Here is a 23,291-nt window from a genome sequence, read left to right as displayed (position 1 = left end):
GGGCCTGGGCGAACCTCCGGCCGCCTCCCAGCGCTGACGCGGGAGGAAAATCCCGCACGGAGGTTCGGTGGGAAGGGGGATGGCTCGGGGAGCGCTCGGCCGGCGCCGTTGGGGCCGTTCTGCGCCTCCTGCCGGGATCCCGCCGGGATCCACCTGCACAGCCCAGGACACACGGACGGCTCGGGAACGCCGGGCCCCTGGCACCGCCGCGTCCGAAACCCGCCGGGGGGATGGCTCTGGGCAGGGCTGCGGAGGCTTTTCCCGTCGGGATGTCGGTGGGGCGCGGGTGGGAAGGGGAAATCCCGGGGCTCAGGATCGTTGCCGTTTTAAAAGATCGTTCAAAGCTGTGTTTTGATGTCGCGTTTTGAAGCGCTTTTTGTTGGATTGTGGAGCGTGGAGAACACCTGGAGTTTAGAAAGATGCGAGTGGTTTTGTGCCGGAGGTTGAACCGCGACATTTTCCCTTTGTAAGTCGCCGGTTTGGTTTCAGTTTTCTTTCATACTGTGCAATCTCCCGCTTTGGAAATTTGGGTCATTATTACATAAAACTTTTTCTTTTTTTCCTGCCCCTCATCCTTCTGTGTTTGGTGCTTCTTTCCCACCCTCCAGCTCTTTTTTTTTTATTGTTATTATTATTTGCTCTCAGTAGTTTCTGGATTCTTTGGGTTCCATTTGCCTTTCAGAAGCTGCTGAGCTTTATCTTGGAGTTCAGAGTCAGATGGGCTTTTAATTGTTGCATTCAAGCTGTTCAACAGAGCAAATTAACTCCCTGCTAAAGCAAATGCAAACCACCCCAAATTATTGTTTAATGAGCTGGTTCAGGTGTTGCCTGAGAAAAGTAATAAACTAGGATTTGTTTTTTCTTTCCTCTTTTGTACTTCATTCCTGAGCACCTCTTTCTAAGGTGTGTTTTTTGCGAGTCCTCAAGTACTTTTACTTTTGGTCTTGGGTTCACCCTTCCAGTTTGTGTGGTGGATTGACCACAGGAAGCTCTTTTGGTGGGAGTTTGGTGATACTGGAATTGTTTCCGATTGGATTTATTGGATGAGCAAGTAAACTCCCCCAGGGTCTCCTGAGCCTGCCCTACCTGCACAGCTGCTGCTTGAACGGGTGCAGATTAGAAATGTTATTTTGCAGACCTCTTTCTGAGGTCGGTTCTGAGCCCTCAGCCCGGGAGCTGCTTTGTTATGAGCCTTGGATACAAATACGGAAAAACCAGCTGTGAACCCAGGCCAGCCTGGAAAAGCCACTGTTAGATCCGTGTTAACATCTGAGCTTCACTCCTTTGGCTCACACAGTGGGGTTTTGGGAGCTCAGCCAGGGCTGTGGCACTTCCCTCTTGTTCCCGAGGCTGACGTGATCCTGCCCCCTGGTTTGCTCCGGGATCTCCCTCGGAGCTGATGAAATGTGCTGGCCTGTGGTGACACAGCAGGGCTGGGGCTGCACTGGGGCTCCCCAGTGTCTCCAGGGCAGGTTGGTCACTGCTCCTCCTCCTGGGCTCAGCCCACGGGCCTTTGGAGAAGCCTGGTCTGTTTGCCCAGTTTCTGAGTTCTTGTTCAGGCGGGAGTTTCCTGTGGGTTTTTGTTCTGTGTGTGTTGGAAGGAGCCGTGGTCGGTTTTGCTGCTGAGGTTTGAACCCCCCAAATCCCAAAAAAGCAGTGCTTTGGTGTGCTCCAAACCAAGCCAGGTGGAACCTTCTCTGCCTCCAGCAGGACATGTCTGGGCTAATTCCTGATGAAATGGATATTATGGAGCCACAGGGCTTTCTTCTTCTTCCCTGGGGATTTTTGATGTGTTACAAACACCCTTCACCGACTTGGATTCATTACTTGAATTTATTGTATCTTGGGGAGTTCTGTCTTTAATAGTTTGTCCTTGCTGCTCATTCGTTGCTTTTCCTGGGAAGAGAATTGGAGGGAAGAGAGAAACTAAATGGACCCAATGCTCCTCTGTTCTCCTTGAGCAAGACTTTGGGCTGGTTTATTTGTGCTCTTGTCCCTGAGTGTCTTCCCTCCTCAGATCTGTTGGGGTTTGGAGGAGGGTTGGCCATTCCAGTGGGTGGTTTGGTGGGTTTGGGGCCTGGTTTTTGGTGGTTTTGGTGTTGCTTGCAATTATCCTGGACTTTCACAATCAAATTAAGCGAAGCACTCACTGGCTTTGAGGAACTTTAAGTAGTTAATTGGCTTCTTTGATAGCCCCACCCTGACTTGTCTCTCTCCGAGGCAGGGTTTTAATATTCCTGCATGATCTCTGAGCCATGGTTTGGGTATCATGTGTGGAGTTGGGCATGAAAATCAGCTCAGTTTTGGGAGCACTGGGCTCCACTCCCTGTGCTCCCACTCACAGCATTGCCACCCAAACACCCGTTCCCAGCTGTGACAGAGCTGAGACGCTCCTCGCAGGGAGGTGCCAAGAAATCCAATTTGGCAGGGAAGGCAACACTGCAAATCCAGTTCTGCAATTTGGGGTTGTTTCTTTAAAAGCTGCAAGTGAGGGATGGCTTCCTGCAGGATGAGATCCTCGAGCTGGGGAATTGGGGACACGAGGGGGATCCATCAGCCCTTGGTACGTCAGCTGGTGCTGCTGAATGTGCCATTGTCAGCTGGGAGGCAAACACTGTGCCTCCTTGGGAATTCTGAGCCTGAGCCGCCGGCCAGAGCTGGGCTCTGTCACTCACAGATCCTATTTTTCGCTCCAGAACAGATTAAATATTTAGTCTTCACCAAGGAGTCACCTCAGAGTGGGAGGAGTTGGCTCTGTCGTAGATAGTTGCATTTTGGAGGGGCACTAAAAAAGGGTGCTTCTTGCACTTCTTGTCCCAGAATTTCCCAGGTTATTGTTTTGGAAAGAGGAAACAACCGGAGGCCAAATAATCCAGGCTGGTCCTGGAAGTTTGCTTTTTAGCTTTTCTTTTTTATGAAGTGAATTTAACGGTGCATTTGGGAATTGTGTTCCTACCCCTCCCTCCCTGCATCCCACCAACGTGGAATGGGGTAGAACTGCAGAGTGCCAAAGTCTTGGACACTTGGCCAGTGTTCCTGACCAGGAACTTGCCTGAGTGGGTAGAAAGAGCACATTTGCTGTACAGTTACAGGAAACTGGCTCGTGGTTCTTTGTGGGGCTGAGACCACTTTCCTGCTCTCTTGACCAATATATAGAAGGTAATTCATGGACAAGTAGTGGTGATAAATCACAGTAATTCCTGCAATTCCCCTGGAGTTGTCCAAGGCTTCTGAAAGTGTTTCTCTGAGACCCAGGTGGTTCTTCTGTGATTTGCAGGAAGAAGTTTCAAAGCTGGGTGTCCCCAGTAATAATTTTGTGCTGAACTGTGGGTCAGCCTGCTGGGTTTTTTCTGGAGAGGGTGATGGGATCAGCAGTATGGCTTTTCCCTCTCCCTTAGCCAAGCATCCACAGGATGTCATGTGTCAGACCTGCAGAGCTTTTCTCTTAAATACTTTCCTTGAACATCCCTGGAAGTGTCCAAGGCCAGGTTGGAGGGGGCTTGGAGCAACCTGGGCTAGTGGAAGGTGTCCCTGCCCATGGCAGGGGGTGGAATGAGATGACCTGTAAGGTCCCTTCCAACCCAGCCCATTCCATGATTCTCTTATCACCTGGAGTTACTGTTTGTCTTCATTGCAGCAACTCTGGAATCAGAGTTTCCAGCAGAACAGGTGGCACATCTTGGTGATGCTCCAGTGAGTGTGACTGTTGGCTCCATTCTCCTTGGATTTGGTGGCTCAGTCAGAAACTCCAGTTGCTGCTGGTACCAGTGATTGTATGGCTTCTGATTCATTGCAGAAACTTCCCCTGAATTCCTGCAGAGGATTTAGAAGCCTCCTTAGAGGGAGTGCTCACCCCCAGGGGGGTCTGCAGGGTGGGTAACAGGGTCCTGACAGCCTGGGGAGAGCGTGTGTGGGATGAGACCCCATCCCTCTCCCTGTTCCCTTGTGCTGGATTTGGGTACCTGCAGGGCTGTGGTGGCTGATTTACTCCTGAGCCCAGCAAATCCCATGTATTCCCTTTTTCTACCTTGGCTTTCTGTTGGATTAGGGCTGTGGATCTGCTTGTCTGGGTTCGTGGGAGTGTTGGAGCCTGGGAGAAGGGGCTTCTTTCCCATTACTGCCACTGACTGGCTCTGCTGTGTTCCTTGTGAGCCCCTTGATTTCATCCATGGCTGGGGGCTGTGCAAACCAGAACTGTTCAGAGTAGTTATTGCTCAGTTGGGTTTTGGTATTGAGGGGTGATACTGAGCTGCTTTTGCCTCTATGGTGAGGAAATGGCACCAAATCCCTGCTGGTGACAGTGGCTGGACGTGAGCCAGGTGTGCCCAGGGGGGCAGGAGGCCAATGGCCCCTGGTTTGTACCAGCCATGGGGTGGTACCAGCCTGGGCATCGGGCACAGGGGGGATCTGTGACCTTGGAGGGCTTTTCCAGCCTGGATGGTTCCATGATCTTGCTGATGCCTGGAGTTGCTGTGGGTGAGCCACTGAACACTCCTTGCTTCCCTCTCCGTAACCCTGAGACACAGATGCTCCCAGAGCTGCTTGGAGCAGGTGTTGGAACATGTCTTTGGACAGGACTGCACAGGAACTGTAAGACATTTAGTTCCTCTCTGGTTTTTTTTCCAGATTCCAGAGACTTATTAAAGGAATTTCCACAGCCTAAAAACTTGCTCAACAGTGTGATTGGACGAGCCCTGGGCATTTCCCATGCAAGGGACAAGCTGGTCTACATCCACACTAATGGGCCAAGGAAAAAGGTAATCCCATGGGGCTGGAGATGGGAGGGACATGAGTGGGAAGGGACCCAAAAACCTGTAATCCTGGGAGGAGCTTTCCCAGAGAAAATCACAGAAGTGTTTCCATTCCACATAAAAGTTGCATTGTAATCTTTTAAACAAGAAATATTCCCAATTCCTCCCGTTTCTCCTAATTTTCATGTGCTTCAACAGGTGTATAAATGCAGGTGCTGTCCCTCTTTCTGTGTGTGGAAGGATGGATATTTTTCTTTCGGGTAACTTGCTGTATCTGGCTTTTCCCAGCAGAAAGACACGTACTCTGTGTTTAAATGTGCTCCAAGGTGCCCCACTGCCTTAGAAAATTAAAATTTAAATGCTGTAGTTTGGGCCTCAGTAGGCCTAGATTTGGTTGTAGATTCCAGTAGAACAAATGCCACAGCCTGAAATGTCCAACTGCAACCAGAAGAGAAGAATTTGTGTGCGAGGAGGGAGGGTTCTCATGGTACTTAAGGGCAAAACAAAATACAGACTCTTTTTTTGTGAGGAATTCCAAGCAAACAGTTTCCCAGGTGGTTTGAGCTGTCCCTGGGCTGCGAGAGGCCCAGATTGCAGGACACACCTCCCGGGTGCTCCGTGGGCAGGGCTCTGCCTCCTGCTGTCACAGCACAGCTCATTCCAGAGAGCCCTTTCCAGCTCAAGTTTAACTGGAACGTACATTCCAGGAAAAGGCTCCGTTCTGATGGATTAACATTTTCCAATAACATTCTGTCTAAAATTTCCCAGACAGTTTTTATTGCCACATCCTTTTAAAGCATCCCTGAATTTTAGGGATACATTAGTAATGGTTACTTCAGAGTTCTTCATGCTTTGTGTTTGTTTTTCTTGCTTTTCCACTGCAGTTTCCTAACTTAAGTTTTGGAATACCACAGCCAGTGCCTAATCCTTCAGCTTTGGAATACCACAGCCAATGCCTCATAGTTCTAGTTTGTGTAATCAGTTCACATTCTAACTGGCACTTCAGTAGATTGATGTTGGGGATAGCTTCAGATTAAAACAAAAAGCTAAACCAGGAGCTCATGGAGAAAATGAGGGTCGGATCACAAAAAAACCCCCCAAACCAACCCAACAAAAACCAGCCCAGGAGGTGTGTGGGGCAAGGACAGGTGGGACAACCTGGAGAGCTCCTGGTTGGAAGTGACCCAGAGGTTTTTTGAGCACCGAGTGACTTGGCCTTCAGGAGACACCTTTTTTCCTGCTTTTCCACGCAGAGCCCCGAGGCAAAATCCCTCGGAATTTCCTCCCGAGAGCTGAGGTTCCGCTGGCAGGTGGGCAGCCAGCCAGGGCAGGCTGCTGGAAAGGCAGGAGCCTTTGCTCCAGCCTTGGAGGTGGGGTTTTCCCAGCGGATCGAAATGCCACCTTTCATCTGTGCTGCAGAGACAGGAGAGACTTCCCCAAGCATTTCCCTCCTGGAGCCTTCCAGCGTCTGCAGGGCTGGGAGCAGATGATTTGGAGCAATATTTTGATGATGGCAGGGTTCAGCTTTCAGCATTCTTTGCCTGTGCAGGTTTTTAGCTCCCATTTAGAGGATGCTCCCGTCCAGGGGGAGTTTTGGGGGGGCTGTGGTTCTCCCAGTGCTTGTGTTGGGCTGGAGGTGGATCCTCCTGTGCCTGAAGGAGCTGTCTGGGGACCTGAGGCAACCTGCTGCTGGTTGCATTGCAATAAGGAAGCAGTTATGGAGATTTCCTTACTGGAATCCTGTTGGAGAGGGCATGTTGCTCTGGGGCACGGTCTGGTGTGCTGCAGTGAGCAGAGAATGGTCCCTGAAATGGAATTGCTCCTGGAATGAGCTCCTGGCATTTATTCCTTGGAGCTGACACACTGTGACACTGCAGCCTGGCTGGACTCAGCCTGGCTCAGCCCTGCACTCCTGTGGGGCTGTGACACCTCTGTGCCCTGCTCAGGCTGTTCCATTTCCAGTGCTCCTGGAATGGCACTTCCCACAAAGGCACCAGGCAGGCACCTTGTCCACAGTTTTCTTTGCCTGGAGCTGGGAGGTGGCTGGAGTGGGTGTGCTCCTGGGGCAGGGGAGAGCTCGGGCTGTGCTGGCTCACTTGGCTGGCTGTCTCTGCTTTTCAGAAAGTCACTCTGCACATCAAGTGGCCCAAGAACGTGGAGGTGGAGGGCTATGGGACCAAGAAGATCGACGCGGAGCGGCAGGCGGCCGCCGCGGCCTGTCAGCTCTTCAAGGTGAGCGGGGGGCACGATCCCTGGGGGGTGCAGGCCTGGCCTTTGGGGGTGGGAATCTTTTTCTCTCTCTTTGCCTGTTCACTCTCTCAGTTGTCCTATTAGTCAGGGGTGGAGAGTGAAGTGTTGAGTGAATCCATTTGAGCTTAAAATGCCACTTGTGTCAGCCAGGCATGAACTCACTAAGCCCTTGGAGTCCCGCTCCTTGTTCCTTGTGTCTTGGACCTCAGTCAGCTCCTTAGTGTCAGCATCTGCAGCGAGTAGAGCTTCCCTCAGGTGTGTTTGCTGTTGCTGTTCACTAGGGCTCCTCTCTGCCAGCCCACCTGGGTGTGTCTGCAGTCGCAGGAGCTTCAGATCCTCCGATTCCCTCTTCATCAAAGCCACAGTGTGGCAATTACACGTTCTGCTTTACTGTTACTTTTAAGTTAGGCTGGGAGTGGTTTCAAACCTTGAGGATGCTCAATAGGGCTGAGTTTGTAAAATCCCAGTAAATCCTGGCCCACCCTGAGGAGCTGTGTGGGGCTCAGAGCCGTGCCTGGGGAAGGGAGGGCAGGGACCAGGTTCCCTTTGGTAAGAAATAGTGGCAGGGGGAAGTTCAAAGTCCCCGAACGTCCCTTCTCTTCCTCTGTTTCGCGGTGGGGAATGCAGGAATCACTGTGTGTGTCTCTCCCGCAGGGCTGGGGGTTGCTGGGCCCCCGGAACGAGCTCTTTGACGCTGCCAAGTACCGGCTCCTGGCGGACCAGCTGGGCTGTCCCGACGAGCGCTGGTGCTCCGAGGGCAAGTGGCGCTCCAAGTCCGGGCCCTCCCTGGCAGACCTGTCCACCTGCTGGCGGAGGATGGAGCCCGACGACTCCATCCAGCCCATGGAGCAGGGCAGGATGCCCAAAGCCATGAGGAGGGAAGAGCTGGAGGAGGGGGAGCTGGAGGAAGGGGAGCTGGAGGAGGGGGAGCTGGAGGAGGAGGCGATCGATGTCTCCGATTACCTGCCCATGGCACACCAGGACGCCCGGACCCCAGGCAGGGATGCCAGGTGGGTCTGTCCCAGGAGCTGCTCATCCAGGGCACGGGGAGCGAGGGTTTTCCCTGTGGCTGATCCACCCCTGCAGTTCCTCACAGCTGAGCTGCAGCTGGTGGGGCCTGTAGATGGGCCACAGCAATATTGGGCAGCCTGGTCTTGTAGCTGGCTGCCATCCAGGGAATGCACAGGCTTCTTCCCTGGAGCTGTCCCTTTGGAGAGGCTGCCAGGCTTGTTACCTGCCTTACTCTTCTGTGTCTAAAGAGATTTCCATTCCCAGAAATGATCTATGTGGACTTAGACCTGGTTTTGATCACCCTGAGGGCAACGTTAAATCTGCTGCTTTTCATCACCATAGTTGCTTGTTTGACTTCATATTTTATGAGCACAAATCTTGGGTTTTTAATAGGCACAGGAGCAAGATCTGTAAGGCCACAGCGGTGGTGGTTATTTCTAGGGATGCTCTTTGGATTGGGAGTTATTTATTTGTGAAGTCTGTTACAGTCTGTCGATGCTGCCTGGTTTGCAGCCTCAGTGTGAAGGTTTGGAGTGGGTGGCTTTGCTGGGCTGGGTGGTTGTTCTATGACTGACAGATTTGAACAGCAAGGGACAGCTTGACTCTGCCACGACCAGAGTTATCTGTGCTTTGCCCACCTGTTTGAGAGCTCAGCAGCTGCTGGAGTGAGGTGGGTGTGAGCACACAGGGGGCATTTGTACATCACCTGTTCTCCTCCCCTGCAGCCGAGGAGGGAGTTCCATTGAGATGACCGACGACAACACTGCCATCCGTGCCCTGACGCAGTTCCCACTGCCCAAAAACCTCCTGGCCCAAGTGATTCAGATTGCAACCTCTTCCTCCACAGTCAAGGTAAACTGCTGTCTGACCCCTGCCAGGGACGAAGCTCAGAGCCTCCCTCTGGAATCACTGGATGCTTTGTTTGGGGAGCAGAACTGGGGAGGGGAAGCAAGTTAGAACTAGGCCTAGAAAAATCAGTCTGAAGAGCAAGGAGAAGACTTTGTGGTGAGAGTTGAGAGAATGTCTTAATAGAACCATGCAGAATGTTATTCCTTGAGGTCAGGGCAGTGGAGGAGCTGCTGTCTGAATGAAGGAGGTCATTTCCTAAGGTTTCATTTCCCCCTGTGTCTCCAACAAGCACAAGTTTGTGTTACTGGGAGCGATGTGTAATTTCTGTGCTGACAGAATCTTTCCAGTATTCAGGGATCCTCCTCCTCGGTGTCACCCACCTCCTGCCCAGAGCTCGTGTGTTTAGCAAACAGGAGCTGTGCTCCACCCCAGAGGCTCTTGGGGACATTCCCCACACATCTGGGATGTTCCCCACACAGCTGCCTGCTCTCACTCCTGCTTAGCCAGTGCCTTGGGAGCTGAGGGGGAATTCAGGGCAGTAAAGTTCTAGTGCTCTGTTAAATCTAACAAAAACCCAAACAGACCCCACCAGAAATGCCCTGTGGTGAAGGGTCTAGAGGGGCCGTACGAGAAGTGGCTGAGGGCACTTGGCTCCTTCAGCTGGAGCAGAGGAGACTGAGAGGAGACTCCTCGGGGTCTGCAGCTTCTCCCGAGGGGCAGCTCCAATCTCTGCTGTCTGACCAGGGACAGCACCCAGGGGATGGCTGCAGCTGTGTCAGGGCAGGGTCAGGGTGGATCTCAGGCAAAGGTTCTTCCCCCAGAGGGTGGTCGGGCACTGCCCAGGCTCCCCAGGGCAGTGGGCACAGCCCAAGGCTGCCAGAGCTCCAGGAGGGTTTGGACAACGCTCTGAGGGTTGGGGGGATTGTTGGGGTGTCTGTGCAGGGCCAGGGGTGGGACTGGGTGACCCCTGGGGTCCCTCCCGGCCGAGGGTGCCCCATGGTGGTGTCTGTCCCCAGGAGTACATGCAGTTCCGCACGGTGGGCACCAAGACCAAGATCTGCAAGCTGACCCTGCGCTGGCCCTGCCCCATGACCTTCGCTGCCAAGGGCCGGCGCAAGGTGGAGGCAGAAAACAAAGCAGCAGCTCTGGCCTGTCAGAAGCTGAAGGTGAGTGAGTGCCCCTGGCTCCTGCATCCCTGGAGGTGTCTGTGGGTACAGGCTCCTTCCACCTCACTCGCTGTATTTGAGCCTGATGGGGGGATGCCTGTAACTTTCTGACCTTTGGCCTAATGCTTAATGAACTAATTCCTAATAAACATGTGTTTCCAAAGCTTGGGATTCACAACATTCCAGAACCAGAGCAAGGGAATTAACAAGAGGGTTTTGTCAGGTACAGTCGTGGCTACTGTTCCTCCAAAGGGTCTCTTTGAGACCTTCTTGTGAGTGTTGTGAGCATGTAGTTGGCTCTGGTGTGTCTTTTTCTCCAGAGCTGAGGTGGGATCATGTCTTGTTTCTTGCTCTGGCAAGAAAACCAGGAAGTGATGGATTTGGGATGGCAGGGAGTTGGCCTGTCCCCATGTGAGGGATCCATGTGCTCTGTATCCCAGCACTTGGTGTGAGCAGTCTCGTGGCTGACAGTGTTGTTTGCCTGTTCCTTGCAGAGCCTTGGCTTGGTGGACAAGAACAACAACCCCCTGAGCCATGCCATGTACAACATGACTTCCCTGCGGGAGCTGGGGGAGAACCAGAGGAAGCCCTGCCACATCAAAGTCCCCGAGGCCACCCTGCGCAAGATCGAGAACTACCTGAACCACGTGAGCGCCTTTGCCTGGTCCCACCTGCCCACAGGAACTGTGTGTCTTTGAAAGCTTCATGGCAAAACATTGAGGGAATTCGTGGCTTGATTGTTCCCACGAAACCTGACCAGTCTCTTGCTGCCCCTTTGGAGAAGGGAGACCCTTTTTGGGCAGTGGGTCTTCCCTTTGTGCCTCTAAGGCTGAATCCGAAAGTTCTGATTGATTAAAAGTTCAGCAGCTTTTAATCTGTGAACATCTGGGCCAATGCCTTGATTTGTGTTCTAGACAATTCCTGACCTGTTGTTGCTCCTTTTAGTTCGTCCTGTGGGATGTGGGACTTCCGTTTTTTCTTTTGCCAAGACAGAATATTTCTGGCTCAGGCAAAAACACTTGTGTTTTATGTGAGTTATGTGTCTGGGCTTCCCGAGGGAGAGAAGGGTGGTGGTGTAACGTGATAGTTTCCAAAAGTTGTCTTGGAGGAGCTGTTGCATTGGAGAGCTTAAGTAACAGGTTTGTGCCTGTCAGTTCAGGCATCAGCACTAATACCTCCTGAAATAGGGAGCACAGCAAGGAAAGCACAGGGAGCTGCCCACGTTAATTCTCACCTTAAATATCCTCAGTTCAGAACAGAAGTGACTGAGTTAGCAAAAATCTGAGGAGACCTTGGCAGAGCTTTGTGGTCATGGCAGAGCTTTGTGGTCGTGGCAAAGCTTCACAGTCATGGCAAAGCCAGGCAGGCTGAGCGTGTTCCAGACACTTGTTTCATTCTGTCTGTCCCAGGACTGGTACTAACCTTTCTGTCCTTGCCAACTTCCTCCCTCTGCCCAGTATCCCGTGGACATCAGGGAGTCCCGGCCCCGGATTGCCGATGACATGATGAACCTGACCAAGGAATCCGGTGCGATAAGCGACGCCATCACGGGGAAGACCTACATCCCCATGCTGGAGGCAGAGGAAGTGCGCCTTAGCCAGAACCTCCTGGCCCTCTGGAAAAGGAGAGGAGCCTCCTGGCAGGAGAGCCACCCACTGCCAGTAGACCCCCACAAGGACACCATCCTGTCAGCCATCGAGCAGAACCCCGTGGTGGTAATAGCGGGAGACACGGGCTGCGGGAAGACCACGCGGATCCCGCAGCTGCTGCTGGAACACTACATCCTGGAGGGCCGCGGCGCCCGCTGCAACGTGGTGATCACCCAGCCCCGCAGGATCAGCGCCATCTCCGTGGCCCAGCGCGTGGCACAGGAGCTGGGGCCCAACATGAGGAAGAACGTGGGCTACCAGGTGCGGCTGGAGAGCAAACCCCCCGCCCGGGGAGGGGCCCTGCTCTTCTGCACCGTGGGCATCCTGCTCAGGAAGCTGCAGGGCAACCCCAGCCTGGAGGGCGTCAGCCACGTCGTGGTGGACGAGGTGCACGAGCGAGACGTCAACACCGACTTCCTGCTCATCCTGCTCAAAGGCATCCAGAAGCTGAACCCCGACCTGCGCCTGGTCCTCATGAGCGCCACGGGGGACAACCAGCGCTTCTCCCACTACTTTGGGGACTGCCCTGTGGTCAAGGTGCCGGGCTTCATGTACCCGGTGAAGGAATACTACCTGGAGGAGATCCTGGCCAAGCTGGGCCGGCACCGACACCGGCACTACGAGATCAAGGTGGGTGGGCAGGTGTTGCCCTGGGGTGGGGCACTGACTTTGGTGTGTTATCACGGGAGAGTTTGGGCCTGGAACTGGTCCCACTTCCCTCTGGTTCCTGGACACTGTTTGCTTAGCTTTAATTCCACACCAGCCCTCGTGAGGTGAAGTCAGCTTAGTGGAATCACAGAGTACTTTGATTAAATAATGGGTAAAGATTGCTTTTTGGGGGTCAAGTTACTTTTGTCCCCCTTTAGTGTGAAGTTTGACGTTCGAGTAGGCTGAGAGCTCGTTGTTGTGTGTGTATAGACACTGACACACACTGGAAGGTTTGCACACTCTCTGCAAGCCTGTCCAAGGCTGGCAGGGTTGTGCCTTCCAGCACCGTTACCTCAGTGCTCGTGTCCTGCATGACTGAATTCCCTGGTTGCTGCTTTTTGCAACTAGTCCAACTGTTCCCTTGGAAAATGCCCTCCAGACGTGCACTCTGTGCTGTGGGTAATCTTACACCAGCGGTGGGTCACGGAGTCACTGAGCTTGGCCGGGATCTCCAGACAGTTTCTGGTCCAACCTGCTGGTCTGGAAGCTGTCAGCCCGTTTCTCCAGCCTGGAGAGATCCCTCCCTGTGGCTGAGCAACTGTCTGGAGTATGAACCACTTGTCCCAGTCCTGGATCATCAGCAAACCAGCTTGGGGTATCCCATTGCCTTCAGGGCATTCTTCCTGATTCTGATGTGGCTGGGATTGTAGCTGAGTTTTATCAGCTTCTCTGATAGCCTGTCCCAAATCACCAGGAGGTACAAAAGCTGCTGCTCAGTGTCTGGTGGCTTTGCAGTCCCAGGTGCACGTGGCACAGTTTTGTCCCCAGAAATCTCATGTGAATTCTGTTACTTGTGAGGTGCTGTTCAGCAGAGGTGCACAAATCTCAGCTTCCAAATCTGGAGATTGGGCAGGGACTGTGTATTCTCACTGCACAGCAGAGGGAACTGGCAGCAGTTGTGACCAGAGCAGGTTCCAGATGGAGCCAAAACCAGGCTCCCGAGGTTCCTGGCTCCAAGTCCTGGGCAGGCTGTCCAAGTCCAGGCATTTGCAGACTCCGGGAGATGCTCTGGAGGCTGTGCCTGTGTGCTCAGTGCTGGCCTTACCTCACTCACCACGTGTCCTGTCCCATCCAGCAATCCGACGATGAGTGTGTGCTGGATCTTGACCTGATCACCGACCTCGTGCTCCAGATCGATGCCCACGGAGAGCCAGGTGGGTTCTGCCTTTCCCATGGCTCTTTTCTCCTGCTGGGGAGATAAAAGTGAACCCTACAGAGCCCAGACGATGCTGAGCCTCTTGTGCAAGGCCTCCTTGAATTCCTGTTGGCCCAAGTGTCCTCGAGCAGTGTGGCACGAGGGGATTCCAAGTCTTTGGCTAAGAACATCTGAGCCTCAGTGTCCTGGGCAGCTGTTCCTGGGGATGAAGAGCAGGACTTGTCTGTGCTCCAGCATTTGCAGCCTTGAGCTGCACAATTATCTTTGTATATTGGAGCCCCATCCCTGTTAAATATTTTTGCCTGGAAGGTGATGTTTTGGGAAGAAGGCAGGACTCTCAGGTGACTTGTAAGAGCTTTAAGTGTTTCAAAGCTCACAGGTATCCACTCTGAAACTACAGGCAGCCTGGTTGCTTTCTGCCTTGAAAGCCTGTATCTCCAGCTGGGGAAAGGTGCTTGGATTTGGAGGCTGCGTGTTCCTAACTGTTGGTGTGTTCCAGGTGGGATCCTCTGCTTCCTCCCTGGCTGGCAGGAGATCAAAGGGGTGCAGCAGCGGCTGCTGGAGATGCTGGGCTCGCAGAACAGCCGCTACCTCGTCCTGCCAGGTGAGAGGGCAGGGCCAGCCCCTTCTTCCCAGGATTCAGGAGAATCTGGGACAGCTGACTCGCTGAGCCCCTTCAGCTTTGCTCTCTGGTACAGAGCTCGTGTGCTTTGATGTACCTGTGGTGTGAGAGTGTGTGGTGAGCGTGAGTAACTCCTCCTTTGTGATCAAAGCGAGTGGCTTCCCGTTTGCCTCCAGCAACTGGGAATTAGGCCAGGGGCAAACAGCTCAGTTCTGCATTGCTGTAGCTGCCTGCTGAGCCTGCCCAGAAAAGATCCTCAGGACCTGTTCTGTTGGATGCAAAAGGACTGTGGAGCTCAGCTTTGATCGGTGAATTTAACATTGCTTATCCCAGGAGGAAGTTTATGACAAAAGGCAGTTTTGCTGTGCAAGGCTGTGAAGGGTTTTGGCACTTCTTTGTTTGTTTTTTAGCAGCCCTCCCTGTTCAGTGTGGAACAAGGCCGGGCAGGGGCAGAGCTTTGAGCAGCTCAGCTGTTCATGAACACAGGTGTTCTTCCATGGGAACTGCCTGTTCTCCTGCTCCCCCCCCCCACTGCCAGCCCTGCCTCTGTGTCACCCAGCTCTGACAGGCCACTCTGCCACAGCACAGCCACAGGCCCTTGCTGGGAACCACTTCTGACCAACAGGGCCCAAATGGGAGGGAGGACACTCCATTCTCCTGCCCTGGGGGACTTGTGGGGAGGGGGAGCTGCAGAACTGGACTGTGGGAGAGAGTGGGACTTGAGGGATATTCCGGAGGCACCGCCAGGCTCCGGGACGGGAGGTGAGCAGAGCTCCTGCTGCTGAGCCAGAGGCTGAAGCAGCTGAAGTGAGGCCTTCCCAAATGATGTGTGGAAGATCTTCCCTGGGGTCTGGCAGGCAGGAAGCTGCTGACAGTGAACATCACTGATGCCCCCGTTTCTGTCCCACGTTTCTGGAAGTGGGAGGGGATGGTACAAGAGGAATCTCTGCCCACCAGCTCAGCCGGGTGGGACTGACTCTGGTTTGATTTCCCAGTGCACTCCAACATCCCCATGATGGACCAGCAGAACATCTTCCAGAGGCCTCCTCCTGGCGTCAGGAAGATTGTCCTGGCCACCAACATCGCGGAGACCTCCATCACCATCAACGACATCGTGCACGTGGTGGACAGTGGCACGCACAAGGAGGAGCGCTACGACCTCAAGACCAAGGTACTGCTGCTTTCCTGCCCCTGAGGGCATTGGGGACACCCTGAACCTCAGGGATGTTTTCAGAGGAGCACTTGAGGTGTCATTAACGGGATGATGGAGCTGCTTCTCATTTGGCCCTTGGGGCATGGGTGCTGTGTCCCTGTTTGGGGACAGTGTTTGACTCATCACCAGTGTTTGCCTTGTCCAAGCTCTGTGCCAGGCTCCCCACAGGCAAAATTCTGGTGTCTTCAAAGAAATTCAAGGCAAATCCTACTCCCTTCCCAAGTCTGTGATACCATGGAATGTCTGTAGCTTTTCTGTTTGCTTTTTGCCTTTTTCCATGATGTCATCAAAAACCTCTTGCTGGCCCATGCAGGGCAGCCCTGACCTGTTGACCCTGCTCAAGTTTGCAGCTCTCCTGACCCCAATCCCTTGGTTGGTTCCTGGACTTCCAGAGGGGCTTCACTGCCCTCAGACCCCGTGTCTGGCAGTGCTGAGCCCTGTGAAGGCTCTTGTCTGTCCACCTTCCTAACGAGGTGAAGACAACTGTGCTGCTGTTGCCCTGAGGAGAAGGAATTCTGGCTACATCCCCCTGCCCCTGTTCTAGAGCATCATCTCCCAGGGCCAGGTGGCCGTTCACATCTTGGACAAGTCCTGGTTTAAATCCATCCCTTTGATATTTGCCCAGTTTTTTCCCAGTTCAGAATGCAGAACCAGGGGCAGGGCTGGAGATCCCAGGGAGCCCTGGGATGAGGACCTGGGATAGGTGTCCAGCAGGTGGCATCTGGGTCCCATCCATGCCCTGATAGAGACCAGCACTGCAGGAGGCAGGAGAGGGAAAGGCTTCCCTGGCCCTTTGGGATCATTGGTCAGTCTGGAGTCTGTGTGTGGATGGAAAAATGCAAAGAGAGGGACTTTGGACAGGGAGTGACAGAACAAGGGGAGTCGCTTCATGCTGGCAGAGGGCAGGCTTAGGTGGGATATTGGGAAGAAATTGTTCCCTGGGAGGGTGGTAAGGCCCTGGCACAGGTTGCCCAGAGAAGCTGTGGCTGCCCCATCCCTGGAAGTGTCCAAGGTTGGATGGGTCTTGGGATACCTGGGCTAGTGGGAGGTGTCCCTGCCCATGGCAGGGGTGGGATTGGATGGGCTGTAAGGTCCCTTCCAACCCAAAGCAGTGTGGGTTCTGTGATCTGAGCAGCCCTGGGAGCACTCACGCCTGCTCCTCTCCCCAGGTGTCCTGCCTGGAGACGGTGTGGGTGTCCAAGTCGAACGTGGTGCAGCGGCGGGGCCGCGCCGGCCGCTGCCAGTCGGGCTTTGCCTACCACCTCTTCCCTCGCAGCCGCCTGGACAAGATGCCAACTTACCAGGTGCCAGAGATCCTGCGCACCCCCCTGGAGAACCTGGTGGTGCAGGCCAAGATCCACATGCCGGAGAAAACGGTGAGCACAGCGCCGGCTGCGGGACTGCGCCGGCGGGAGCCTGGAGCCAGCCCCAGGGACAGGAGTGGGGAACAGCCAGCGGGCTGATGACTTGGGATCTTGCTTTCCTAAACACGGGGCTGTCTGGGGATGTTAACACCAGGAAATGTGAAGAACCCTTCGATTACAGAGTGTGTCTAGAAGACTGAAGGAATGGAGGGGGCTGAGCTCATATCCCTGGAGGCAAAGAAAGAGGGAACGCTGTTGCAGTCTAGGGCCCTGGGGCAGGACAGAGGGCTCTCCCACATGCCTGCATGGGAAACTTGCCCACTTTGTCCCTTTTCTCTCCCCCCTGCTGTGTTGCAGGCAGTTGAATTTCTCTCCAAGGCTCTGGACAGCCCTGACATCAAAGCTGTGGATGAAGCCGTGATCTTGCTGCAGGAGATTGGTGAGATAATGCTGTGTCCTGGAAACGTGTTTGCTGTCTAAACATGGGAAGTGGGAGCTGGCACAGGATCCTGTGGGACAGACTCTGCAGGATTATCCCTGGAGGGGGATGGCAGTTAATAGGGACTTCCCAAACCACACGCCTAGTGCTGTTTTATTTCCCACACCACTCTGCTCAAAGAGTGGGGAGAACTTTCCAAGGTTTAAAAACAAAAGGGAAGGGGGTGACAGGGAAAGAAGGGGAGTGGTGATCTGGAATTCAGAGCTGGGCCTTGTTGACTGTCATGTGCCTGTGACAGCCATTTCTTCAGCCTCAGCTCAGTTAGACCTGGGGGGTTCTGGGTGCTGATTGCAGGCCCCTGTCCCTGTGCCTCTTCTGGAGGTCCCCCAGATCTCCCAAGTGCTGTGGGTGGGTTCTCCTGGCAGCTCCCAGAGCCCCCGGGAGCTGATGTCTGTTCCCACCCTGGGGGCTCTGTTGCAGGAGTGCTGGACCAGCGGGAGGCCCTCACCACCCTGGGCAAGCGGCTGGCCCAGATCTCCACAGACCCTCGGCTGGCCAAGGCCATCGTCCTGGCCTCCATCTACCGCTGCCTGCACCCCCTGCTCGTCATCGTGTCCTGCCTCACGCGGGACCCCTTCAGCAGCAGCCTGCAGAACCGCGCCGAGGTGGACAAGGTGAGGGGCCCTCCGGGGCGGGGGGAGCAGGGGCAGGGGGCTGCCGTGTCCCACGTGTGTCCCACGTGTGTCCCTGTCCCAGGCCAAGGCCGTGCTGAGCCGGGAGAGCGGCAGTGACCACCTGGCCTTCGTGCGGGCCGTGGCGGGCTGGGAGGAGGTGCTGAGGCGCAGGGACAGCCGTGCCAGGGACAACTACCTGCAGGACTACTACCTGTACGGGCCCAGCCTGCGCTTCATCAACGGTGAGTCTCGGGCCTGCTGCTCCCCGTCCCCCAGAAAGGCACCGTGAGGGGTGGGGGGCAGGAACGGGCTGGACTGGGCAGGGCCTGGCTTTGCCACAGGATGGAGCTCCTGTCTGTCCTGCTGAGGTAATCACTCCGAGGGATGAAGGGAGAGGATGAATCTCATCCCTGGGGCTGTCTAATCCCCTCCAGGCCTTGTCAAGCAGTTCTCTGAGAACCTCTACGAAGCCTTCCTGGTGTCGTCCCCGTCTGACTGTACCATGCCATCATCCGTGTGTAACCAGTACAGTGAAGAGGAGGAACTGGTCAAGGGAGTCCTCATGGCTGGGCTCTACCCCAACCTCATCCAGGTACTGGCTCTGCCATCACCCTCCTGGGCTTGCTGCTCACAGTGGGTGGCATTGGGAAGCGCTGAGGTGCCAGAGATGCCTGTGCTCTCTTGGGAGTGTCCCCCCAAGCCAGGCTTCCTGCTCTGTGCTCCTGCCTGTGCTCCTGCCAGCTTCTCCAGGGCTATCCCTGGATCCCCGCTCAGGAGGAGTGGCCATCCTGGCCTGCACAGGTCCACACCTGGGTTCTTGTTACTTGGTCTGGGAGTTGTTGAGGTGGCTCCTCCTCCTGCCTGCTGCCCGAGGTGGCATCTTTCTCCTCCTGTTTGCTGCCCCTTGCACAGGGTTGGGTGACTGCCCAGTCTGGTCACCCCATGAGTGTGCTCTGCTAACCCAGCAGAGCTTCTGGGAGTAGAGGAACATCCTCACGCCTCCCCACACGTAGGAGAGCTGGTTGTGGGTGGGCAGGGCCTGCTGGTTGTGCAGGCCTTTGAGATTCTCCTCCCATTCCAGGTGAGACAAGGCAAAGTGACCCGCCAGGGGAAGTTCAAACCCAACAGCTACGCGTACCGGACAAAGGCCGGCACCGTCCTGCTGCACAAGTCAACCATCAACAGGTGGGTGCCAGACCCCACAGCACACACAGCACAGCCCAGCGGGCTGTGCCAGCCCCAGAGCCCAGCGGGCGGTGGCTGACAGGGCTGTCCATGCAGGGAGGCCTCCAAGCTGTACAGCCGCTGGCTCACCTATTTCATGGCTGTCAAGTCCAACGGGGGCGTGTTCGTGCGGGACTCGTCCCAGGTGCACCCGCTGGCCGTGCTGCTCATGACCGACACCGACATCCACGTCCGAGGTGAGTGCTGCTGGGGGGCACCCACTGCTGCCGGGGGGCACCCAGTGCTGCCGGGGGGCACCCAGTGCTGCTGGGGGCACCCAGTGCTGCCGGGGGGCACCCAGTGCTGCTAGGGGCACCCAGTGCTGCTGGGGGGCACCTGAGCTCTGCCGGGGGGCACCCAGTGCTGCTGGGGGCACCCAGTGCTGCCGGGGGGCACCCAGTGCTGCCGGGGGGCACCCGAGCTCTGCCGGGCCCTCGGCCTGCCCTGCTCTCCGAGCTCGCGCTTTGGGACGGGTGTTGCTGTGGTGGGGCTGTGGAATGGTGGTTTGTGAGCTGTCCCCAGCTGTAGCTGTGCAGGGAGGCCAGGAAGGCAACCCCCAGCAGGCTGAGCCTGTAGGCCTGTGTGCCTGGATCATCCTGGGGGAAGGAGAGGCTGAGCTGGCCTGATCCCACCTGTCCCTGGGGACGTGTCCCTTCAGCCCCTGGGGTCTGGCAGTGCTGCAGTCGGTCTCCAGCCCTCAAGCTCAGACGGGCTTGCTGTCAGTCACCTCCTGTGGGAAACTGGGAGGATCCCAGTGTGTGCTCAGTGCTGCCTGGCTTTTGTGGGAGCTGTTGGCCTGGCTGAGTCCCTGTTGGTCTAAACTGGGAAGGAGCTGTGTAGCGGCAGTGGAGAGGCTGGAGCAGCCAGCACAGGTGAGCCCCGTGCCCACCCTCCCCTCCGCTCTCTCCCAAGATGACGGCTGGAGAGCCACGGTGTCCCTGACGGACAGCGACCTCCTGGTGCTGGAGGGGGACTCCTACACCATCCGCCTGCTGCGCGACTTCCGCGTGTCCCTGTCCAAGATGGTGGAGACGTGCCTGTGCTACGAGATGGCCGCGATCCCCGGGGACCTGCACCACCAGCACAGCCAACTGCTCGACATCCTGGTGGATCTGCTCAAGGGCCCTCCCGGCAGCTTTGGCTCGTAGGCGGAGCTGGAGGCTCCTGTGGGGACTTGTAATTTGTATAAAGATGTTCACAAATGTTTATTTAAATAAAGTTCTATTTATCCCTTGTGAAGTCATCTCTCTCCATCCTAGAAGATTAATGTTGTCTGAATCTCCTGCTGTCGGCTCCGTGCATGGTCACCGCGTGGGAAGAGCAGCGGGAATGGACTGGGAGTGCCGATGGACCCGAGCTGCGTGGACACCCACCCGCCTCCTCCGTGCCCAGCGCCGTCCCTGACGGGAACGAGGACGCGGCCGCCGGGGCCGTCCCGTGCCCCCTCCCCACGGGGCCGGGCTGGAGCCGCTCCGCTGCCAGAGCTCCCCCGGGCTCACCACGAGGACGGATCTCGGCCGTGCCAGGCCGAGCCTGGATCCGGCAGCGCAGGGATCGCCGTCTCTCCACTCTCCACGTGCCCCGGAGGGGAGGAAGCCCCGAAGGCGCCGGATGGAGGTGACATTCCATGGGGATCTGCGAGCCTGCCAGCGGGGCCCTGCCAGCCCTCAGTCGTGGCGTCATGAGTGTGAGATGTGGCTCGTCCTTCCCGACCCGCCCGTACTTTTCGTCCTCTTGCGTTGTTACTATGATTTTTTTTAAATCTCCCGTTCTCCCTTTGCCGAGGAGGTCGATCCCTGTCCCCTGTGCACACAGGAGCGATTGTAGCTGCCGGGCCACCCGCGGCGCCGCTCCCGCGGGACGCCGGGAGCGCAGGCACAGACCTTTGTTTTCTACGAACAGGGACCATATTTCCGTGGAAGGAGGATTGCGACAGGCACAGCACTCAACGAGGAATCTGGAGTTTAATCCCAGCTTTGCCTTGGACTCTCTGTCCGTAAGACAGTGACCTACCTCACAGGGCTGTTGTGAGGCTTCGCTGGCGTTTGTACCAGGAGGGACTCGGGGCGCGAGGGCTGTGCCCCCGGCGCTGGAGGGGCCCGCGGGGCCTGGGGTCATTCCTTTTTATTCCCATTTCTTATGCTCTTTGTACCTGCAGCAGAGGTGGTGGGCTCTGAGGGCCCCAGCCGGGCACTGCTCCGGGCAGCGGGAGCGAGGCCGTTCCTGCCCCTGGAACAACGGCAGAGCAGCCCCGGGGCCCCCCTTTGGTTCTCCCAGTTCTCTGATTTAATTTACTGCTCATGGGCTTTAAGGCACTGTGCCCTATGCCAGCACAAGGGGCCCTCGGAGTCCTGCAGCCTGGGGTCACTCAAAACTTCTCATCTTCATTTCACTTGCTTGAGGTTGTCACTATTATTTGACCAGTGTTTGTTTCTTTTGGCCTGTATAATGGGCAGTATGGTTTTCCCTTCCAGCAGGTTTAAAAAAAAGAAAAAAAGACAAAAAAAAAAAAAGACTAAGCTATTGTCTAAATGGTTCCGAACTAGTGTGATATTGGGATACTTCCGTGGCTGTTATGTGATACTGGATCTTTTTACAACATAGATTAAAGACAATAAAAAGGGATAGAGTAGGAACTGCCTCTGTCCTCTTCATTCTTTTTTGCTATTTATTTATTTACTGCACCATCTGGAATTTTGTGCCTTTTCTTTGGCCACTTCTCTGGTGGGAGAGGTGCAGAGCTGAGGGGTGAGGTGGGTGGGGAGGGCACAGGGGGCTAAAGGGACCTGGCACTGTGGGACCCCCTGTCAGTGACAGCCTGGGGGGCTGAGGGATCACTGTGGGGTCAGCTGGCAGGACACAGTCCCCCTGCAGTGCCAGAGCTGTCCGGGGCTGGTGGTGCCCGGGGGAACCAGCCCAGTGTGTCCCCAGGGCAGGGCACGAGGAGGGGCAGAGGAGCTGCTGCTGCTCAGGGACCTGGACCTTGGGTCCAGATGCTGTGTGGGGTCCCAGGTTGTGTCTGTCTGAGCCAGGGTGGAAAACCTTCCCTTCGTACCAGTGAGGGGGTGGTGGCCCCTGGGGGTTCCCCTTTGGTCACCTGTGTGCAGGGCCTGGCACGGGCCACTCCAAGAGAAGCCAGGTGGGATGGGCAGGAGGGGAAGGTCGGCTCCTGTGGCTCTGCCCCTGGCTGTGCCAGCTGTGACACACTGCCACGGGCACCAAGGGCTCTCACTGGCCCCGGGGGGTGCCCACAGGACGCCTCTCCCCTCTGATCCCAGGCTTGAGGAGCAAAGCCATGATGGGGATTTTCTGTGGCTGAAGGAATCGGATCCAACCGAATTCCTCCCCCCCCTTCCTTATGGCTTCCTGTGCCAGCGGCATCTCAGGTGCCCCTGACTGTGCCACCACGCCCTGCCCGGCCTTCCCACCCCCACAGACTCAGGCCCAAGCTGAGGAGGAACATCTAGAAGCTTTATTTCAACCCTTTACAATAGTAAGAATCACAACATCAAGTCAGGAAATGTTGCTAAGGAGACGACGGTCTTACAGCCCCTCGGGGAGGGTGAGACACGAAGGCAGAACCAAACGGGTGGGTCCCCCAGGCCGGGGGGCTCTGCCCCAGCCCACCCCCGGAGCTGTGGTCTCACACCGAGCACTGCCCTCCCCCTGCCCGGGGACAGCCGCGTCCGCCCCGCGGGCACCCGCAAACAACCCTATGACACAAACGACAGGAACACGGCACATTGAAACACGTCACACGCTGCTCACGCCTCACACAGCCCGGTGAGGTAAAGAGTGTCACCCCGAGCGGGGGGAGCTGAGGCAGAGAGGTTTAGTGGCTTCCGAGACCGAGGAGGGAGCCCGGGGCCGGGACCACCCTCCGGGCTGGGCTCTGCTCACCCTGTGTCCGACCCCCCGGTCCCGGCCGGTGTTCCTACGGTGCGGGCAATGGAAGCTGCGGGTGATGCCGAAGGTGGGACGAGCACAAGGGCGCACGATGGAGTCTCGTGTCTGACCCTGCCCCAGACACCGCCGAGACTCGGGGGAGGGAGGGGGAAACGCTCACCCGGCCGGAGTTCAGCGGGGAGGAGGAAGGAGAGCCCGAGCATTCCCACTGCTGCCTCCCGGAGCCGTTTGCCGCCCCACCCGCGGGGTCCCGGGGCCGGGAGGGCTCGGGGGGGACATTCCTCCCAAGCCCGGGGGCCGCCGGGCCCC

At 56.1% G+C, this 23,291-nt stretch overlaps 1 protein-coding gene across 3 annotated transcripts in view; it reads left to right on the top strand.

Moving 5' to 3' along the window:
- The window catches only part of DHX30 (DExH-box helicase 30), a 28,838-nt gene extending 8,523 nt beyond the window's left edge, over positions 1 to 20,315 (top strand). For all 3 annotated transcript variants that reach the window (XM_064647343.1, XM_064647183.1, XM_064647264.1), the window contains 18 exons: positions 4,627 to 4,757; positions 6,873 to 6,983; positions 7,656 to 8,011; positions 8,738 to 8,864; positions 9,878 to 10,027; positions 10,522 to 10,674; positions 11,485 to 12,306; positions 13,460 to 13,538; positions 14,040 to 14,144; positions 15,158 to 15,333; positions 16,545 to 16,751; positions 17,097 to 17,178; positions 17,659 to 17,852; positions 17,935 to 18,094; positions 18,287 to 18,444; positions 18,934 to 19,037; positions 19,134 to 19,273; positions 19,989 to 20,315. In XM_064647343.1, coding sequence (XP_064503413.1) covers positions 4,627 to 4,757; positions 6,873 to 6,983; positions 7,656 to 8,011; positions 8,738 to 8,864; positions 9,878 to 10,027; positions 10,522 to 10,674; positions 11,485 to 12,306; positions 13,460 to 13,538; positions 14,040 to 14,144; positions 15,158 to 15,333; positions 16,545 to 16,751; positions 17,097 to 17,178; positions 17,659 to 17,852; positions 17,935 to 18,094; positions 18,287 to 18,444; positions 18,934 to 19,037; positions 19,134 to 19,273; positions 19,989 to 20,224 — 3,491 coding nt within the window. In that variant the 3' untranslated portion in view covers positions 20,225 to 20,315. The remainder of the gene's footprint in view (positions 1 to 4,626; positions 4,758 to 6,872; positions 6,984 to 7,655; positions 8,012 to 8,737; positions 8,865 to 9,877; positions 10,028 to 10,521; positions 10,675 to 11,484; positions 12,307 to 13,459; positions 13,539 to 14,039; positions 14,145 to 15,157; positions 15,334 to 16,544; positions 16,752 to 17,096; positions 17,179 to 17,658; positions 17,853 to 17,934; positions 18,095 to 18,286; positions 18,445 to 18,933; positions 19,038 to 19,133; positions 19,274 to 19,988) is intronic.
- The last annotated feature ends 2,976 nt before the right edge of the window (positions 20,316 to 23,291 follow it).

This window comes from Pseudopipra pipra, chromosome 1 (genome assembly GCF_036250125.1).
Source record: "Pseudopipra pipra isolate bDixPip1 chromosome 1, bDixPip1.hap1, whole genome shotgun sequence".
In the NCBI taxonomy this organism is placed as follows: domain Eukaryota; kingdom Metazoa; phylum Chordata; class Aves; order Passeriformes; family Pipridae; genus Pseudopipra; species Pseudopipra pipra.
This window is presented reverse-complemented; position numbering and strand designations above follow the sequence as displayed.